The 6869-nt window shown below is 39.7% G+C and overlaps 1 protein-coding gene across 1 annotated transcript in view; it reads right to left on the minus strand.

Annotated features, from left to right (window-relative positions):
• The window catches only part of EPHA7 (EPH receptor A7), a gene marked incomplete at its 5' end in the record, with an annotated part of 31161 nt that overhangs the window by 21116 nt on the left and 3176 nt on the right, over window positions 1-6869 (minus strand). Inside the window, one exon of the mRNA XM_010015061.1 lies at window positions 6183-6351. Coding sequence (XP_010013363.1) covers window positions 6183-6351 — 169 coding nt within the window. The remainder of the gene's footprint in view (window positions 1-6182; window positions 6352-6869) is intronic.

A 6869-nucleotide genomic window follows, 5' to 3' on the forward strand; every position in this document is an offset into this window, starting at 1 on the left:
AGGTGCCTATACACATACAAAATGGAATTCTCCATGCTTCTGAGAATTTACATGCTAAAATATCCACACATTACCACTCTTTTTATTCAGATATGCCGACGCTATTAATAGATGCAAATGCATGCATGTCACATTAATGCAAACTGAGGATGTAAATACTTAGCCTGAGAAACCTCAAGGTTTGTTAAATACACTGCTTGCCTGACATCTAATGAGGGTGGTCATGTACTCAGTCACATTAAATGAGCACAGCTCCATTGAACAACGTGGAGCTACGCTGGTTTGCAGCAGCAAGGATCTAGGCCAAGAGATTGAGAGTAAAGGAGGAGACATCAGGCAGTGATGAAGACCAAGAGACTGTGAAAGTTTGAGTCATTTGGGAGCAACAGAGAGATAAAAGAAAAAAAAAAAAGAAACCCAACTGACAGCTGATTAACTGAATTGTAGATGGCATGTTAACAATGGTTAACTGCTAGTAGTGGTAACTGAACTGGAATGTCTACATGAGGATTTTATGAATTCCACAGAATCAGGTTCCTGTTGCAGACTTCAGAGGTTCCCATAGAAACAAATAAACCAGTCTTTTCTTTGCTCTGTCTTGGGAGAAGTGAGCCAGTCAACATGATTTACTTTGTTACTGACACTGACCTGTACCAACTGCTTCCCACCAAAAATAACAAACCCTTTGTTATACTACACAGATACAGAATCATCTGCACTGGGGGGAAGTTACCTCCCCAACCTTCCCTTCAATTTTATCTCCTAAAGAAACTGTAAGTTTTCTATGTTCTATCCTAATGAAGGTGAAGAAGATCTCATTATTCATATTGGTCTTAAACTGAAAAGAACAAATGCTTATCTTTGATTAACTATAACTTTCTGAGATACCTAGGTCAGTAGGATGCCACTGCAGGCCTGCATATATCCAGTTGTGGAACTTAAAGGAAATCAGTCATCACTATCTATCTATCTATCTCATGCAAAAGTGTAGGGACATAGGTAATACAACTCAGTTCCTGTAACATCAGCAGGCCATCAAAGTAGACAATCCCAAACAATGCCAAATTTATGTGAAATACAGCATTTCCTAAAACTGTTCACTTCTAAGTGCAAACCTCACTTAGAAGGCAAGAAGAGGCAGCATCCTGTCATAATGGCCAGGGTGCAAAGATACATTCATCTAACAGAGTTTGAAAAAATACCCAGCCCAGCCTGTCACTTAATCTAGCAGCCAAGTTGAGTGCATAGAGGTTGACATATGTGAGTGGGTTGCTCTGCATAACTGCCTCACAGATTCTGGATACTGGCACATTCAGCAAGCAAGCCAAGGATGTTAACTGGGGTCTGAAAACCGTTGAGGACATGGTACACTGGCCAACGAGTAAGGTAAGATACAACGTATGATGTATTTTTACATTTTTAAAACAAAACAAAACAAAAAAGAGATCTGATTATGAGCATAGTCTGGTATGAATTCAGTGACAGGAGTCTGACATCTGCCTTTGTTCACGTACTCTGAGCTGTTTCTCTCTTCTGTGTTATGAAGTCAGTCTGTCAGTGTAAGGGTGAATCAGAACTCAGCTTCTGGAATGATCACTATGGTTTGGCAGAAAAAAAAAGATGCTAGAGTGTTCTTAGAGGAATGATTTTGAGTTGCAGATGATCCTTCCAGGGGGTGCATGACATAGTCACCTGTAACTGGTGCTGCCACATTGGCGATAGCAAGGAATCACCAGCAGGATAGGGAAGTCTGTCCTTTCTTCTGCTTAAACTGTACTCAGACTCAGAGGGTGAGACAGGGACCTGGTACTTGGGCAGTTAGCTACAGCTAATCTGATATTATGATATTTGAATATCAAAATGAATAAGCACATTCAAATTCAATCTTAATTTAAAGGAGTTAAAACCACCTTTTAAAAATTTATGGTTGTAGGGACGGGGAATGCATATCCAAACACCCTGGAGGATTTAAAAAAGGAGATCAGCTGTAAAAGCTGTGCTGCTCCTCTAGTGACTTCTTCTCATGTAAGCAGCTTGAAATTTATGAGTTGCAGAAAAGAATTGCTGAAGAAGTCCACCATGGAAGTGTTAACAATAAATTGGGTTCGTTTAGGTCAAATATTACTTCCTTATATATTTTGCTTTATGTCTTCTATAAAAATTTGTAGTAGCATTATTTCTGACATTAGGAATAAATTTTGCATCTGCATATTACTTCAACCTTGCTTGATTAAAACTGATTCATGGCAAAAGGAAAAAGTAAAGTCTTCTTCAGGCCAGGTTGTGCTGAGTCTTACAGCTATAACAGGTGGCAAAATCCCCTTCAATTAAAAAAGCACAGGATCATCTTTAGATCCACTGGCTACAAGTCACTTAACATAACTTTTAAATACTTTAGTGAATCAAAAAATAAAATTAACACTTAAGTGATTTTCTATGCATTTGTATTTTCTTCCTGAGGGAATTCCATCTCGAATATCATCAATGATTTCAATAAAAAAAAATACAGTGATCAAAGTACTTTGACTCTGGCAAACAGCTCGAAGTACTTTAATCACTGTATACACAGTATAAAATAGAAATAGCCTTGCTTTACAAATTATTTTTACTTCATAAGTTTGAATTTTTTACATAAATAGGTATGTAATGCCCAACATCTACGGTATGTGCAAATGCAAGTATAAGCTATGTATATTTTATATGTCAGATACTATTAATATAATGGACATCTTGCAGCCCAAAAATCTGACCATATGCTGGGCTGCATCAAAAGAAGCATGGCCAACAGGTTAAGGGAGATGATTCTTACCCTTTACTCTACTCTTATGATATCCCACCATTCAGGTATGGGGCCCTCAACACAAGAGGGATGTGGACCTGTTGGAGTGAGTCAAGAGGAGGGCCATGTCCTGGGTTCAGCTACAGCAGTCATTTTTTCTCCTTCTTAGTAGCTGGTGCAGTGCTGTATTTCTTGACTTTCAGTCTGGGAACAATGCTGATAACACCGGTGTTTTTAGTTGTTGCTAAGTAATGTTTACTCTGACCAAGGACTTTCTCAGTCTCATGCTCTGCCAGGGAGGAGGGGAAGCCGGGAGGAAGCAGAGACAGGACACCTGACCTAAACTGGCCAAAGGGCTATTCCATACCACAGCACGTCATGCCCAGTATAGAAACTGGGGCGAGTTACCTGGAAGGCTCAGATCACTGCTTGGGTCGGGCTGGGTATCAGTCGGTGGGTGGTAAGCAATTGTATGCTCTCCCCTTGTTATTTCCCTTATCATTATTATTACTGGTGGTAGCAGTAGTGTTTTGTATTATACCTTAGTTACTGAACTGCTGTTTTCTCAACCCGTGGGAGTTACATTCCTCTGATTCTCCTCCCCATCCCTCTGGGAGTGGGGAGAGGAAGAAGGAGGGGAGTGAGCGAGTGGCTGCGTGGTTTTGCGGTATCAGCTGGGCTTAAAACATGACAGGCCACAAAGATGATCAGAGGGTTGGAGCACCTCTCCTATGAAGTCAGGCTGAGAGTCGAGCTTGTTCAGCCTGGAGAAGTGAGGGCTCAGGGGAGACCTTAGAGCAGTTTTCCAGTACCTAAAGGGGCCTACGAGAGTTGGAGAGACTTTTTACTAGGGTATGTAGGGATAAGACAAAGAGGAATGGTAAATTTAGGTTAGACATTAGGAAGAAATTCTTCACATTCCAGAGGCACTGGAACATGTTGTCCAGAGAAGTTGTGGATACCCCACACCTGCCAGGGTTCCAGGCCCGGCTGGACGGGGCTTTGAGCAACCTGGTCTAGTGGAAGCTGGCCCTGTCCATGGCGGGGGGAAGTTGGAACTAGATGATCTTTAAGGCCCCTTCCAACCCAAACCGTTCTATGATTCCATGACATAGGTCTTTAAAAGTGGCCATGCAGTTTCTATCACAATTTAGAAACAGAAGCATAACACAAAAATCTACTTAATCAACAGCACCAGCCAAAAGATGCCAAGCAGTTGAAATGTCAGGAGAAATTCTGGTTGGCAACATGACTAGCTGACTGTGACAGTCACTATATATAGTCTTACATAAATACATATATGTGTATGTATATACATATATATGCTCACGCTACATATATATATTCTTTAAATACGTCAACATATTTAAAAGCTGCAGTCAGAAATCCACTGGAATAATGAAAAGTCAACACCTTTAACACTGGTTTACTGCTCACCTGTACAGTACTTCACTTGAGGCGTATAACCTAAAAATGATCCAGTAAAGGCCTTCCTTTAAAATGTTAATGAAAGCACAGGACATTTTACATGGCATGTCAAAACACAAAGCTGGCTTATGACATGAGAAAAATCTGCTGTGCATACTGGCCAAGTGTGTCACCGGTTTATATGCAGTTTTTCATCACGTGAGTCAGAAAAAGGGTACATGGGCATGGTCAGTGATGCATTTATTCTAGGATCAACTGATTTTCCATATGTTGACCAAAGTCTAGTCAAGACTGCTTACTTCTGAAACTATCCTTGATAATCTTAGCGGCCACCAGTGTGCTTACATGCAGTATATAAAAAACACTCAGGTAATTAAGGAAATGTTAGGAAAAATTTTGGTCTACTAATTTTAAACCACTACGGACAACAAAATAGCTCACTAGCAGAAACAAATGACAGATTATGACAGACTTTTAATTTGTTTTCTAGAAATCTACTCAAAAGAAATTAATTCTGCCTGTACTACAGGTTCCCATTTTGCAAAATGAGGATTCTGCTACTGACTCTTTCTAAAGCAGAACTCTGCAAATGGAAAGTATGCTATCAGACAGAGAGCTAATAATACTAGTAATAACAGTTTATTGCTGCTATTACGATAATTACTATTTCAATTATGTTTATTAGATATGTGGTATTATTCATTATTGATAGTTTTCATATTCTGTGTGTAACCAAGGTGGAATCAAGACCTAACTACTGTGTTTTAAGAATACTGACAAATTGTTCAGGAGACATCTGGCTGCAATTAAGAAGATGCATTAGAATCATAGAATCACAGAATCAACTAGGTTGGGAAAGACCTTTAAGATCACCAAGTCCAACTGTTAGTGTACATCCACATCTTAGATATGCTGCATAGAGTTCAGAGAGCAGAGCTGGCATCTTTGTATACTATGCATTCTCAGCTCCAAATCTGGCTGACCCACTGTTAGGCAGGTTAACCTGAAGCAAATGGTCCAAAACAGAGTAACCAAATTTAGGTCTGTGACAGAGCTGTGAACCTGCCACGGATACAGGCAGCACCTGTGAATGGGCTCATGGCTGCCAGGTCTCAGCGATGGAAGTGTTTCAGAAGACCCAAAATGTGGAAGATTTTCACTAAGCATGTATGCACATATCTACGGCATTGAGGAAAAAAGGTATCGGCGTGATTTTTGGACAAATAAGGGCACAAAATTGAATTCAGCATCAAGGAAAGAGCAAACTCTCCCAAAATGTTATCCCTCTGCTGAGCTGTCACAGCCAGATTCTCTGTACTGACAGAGCTTGTACTTCAGCTTCATAGTTTCCATTGTGAGGGTTTTTGAAAGGTGTTTTTTTCTTTAGACAGCTTACAATGTATCACATGAGCCTTAAAGAAACCTAGTATCTTTGAGACCTGTTTCCTTACTAAACCAAGTTGAAACTAGCCAATGAAGTCAAAAGACACTAAGCATGGACATACAGCTTAGACAACACACACATAAAACAAAACTATAAAGAGTTTTTTCAGGAAGTCAAATGGGGTAAAAATGACCTGGGGCAGACTCTGTGGGCTGAAATCCTCCTCCCTCCTCTCCCCAGTTACAGAAGAATCTAGTAGAGTTATTCAGCTCACCACTACTCATTTCTCTTGAGGGGTGGAAGGGGTGTATTTGAAAGAAAAAACTATTTTTCTTTGTGTTAGAAGGCCATCAGAGGAGAAGAACCTGATATGTTACAAATCTTCTCCACCTATTTATAGGAGTGTAATTTGCAGCTGTGTGGTAGAAAACCTAATTGAACTCATCCTTCAAAACATAGTTACAAAAATCCACCTTCATGTAGAACTTCATTCTTTCCAGTTTCAATAACATTGCCTATGGGTCTTTCCATTCTTGCTCTACTTACTACTTCTACTGAAACTGTTAATTTCATATAAATCTAATTGTTTACCTGTGGCTTCTTCTAGTGTGGCAACATCCAGTCTGGGACTGTAATTTCCATAACCAGCAGCAGTAAAAGCACGAATCTGGAAAACATACACTGTTCCTGGCTTTAGGTTATTAATAGAAGCTGAAGTGGACTTGGTTTTCACTGTTGAATAGGTCCTCTCCCGTTGATCCTGGAAACAATAAGACAAAAGATTAAATTACATTTACAGGTCAGATTTTATCATGGTAGCACATCAGCAACTGACAGCCAGCCAGGGTAGTTTATTTCAATTTGTTGAATGCTTTTTTTTTTCCCCAACATAAAAAATAAAGCATACTCTGTGGAGTATTACAGAACACTGTCAATGCAACTCAAATAGGATGCTCATGTTGTTAACCATAAACCATCCAAACATAAAATGATTGCTTTGGCTCTGATAACATTTTGTGAAATTTTGATGAGAAAATAGCTTGACTGAAGCTTTCCAGGGGGATGTGTGGGGTCTAAAGAGTGCAAGGACAGAAAAACCTGTTCTTTCATGGTCAGAACACCTTCCCTTGCTACCTTCCAAATACCTTTAAAAAATACCATACTGCCAACGTATAACTGGCTGGATTTTGCACCTAATTCTGAGATCCTTAACTCAGTTTTCACTTAGTTTTTTTTCTCTGGATTTAGCTCTATGGCATCAAGAAGAACCTAGGGAAA

The sequence above is a fragment of the Nestor notabilis genome, unplaced genomic scaffold (assembly GCF_000696875.1).
Source record: "Nestor notabilis isolate BGI_N333 unplaced genomic scaffold, ASM69687v1 scaffold795, whole genome shotgun sequence".
NCBI classification, from domain to species: Eukaryota; Metazoa; Chordata; class Aves; order Psittaciformes; family Psittacidae; genus Nestor; species Nestor notabilis.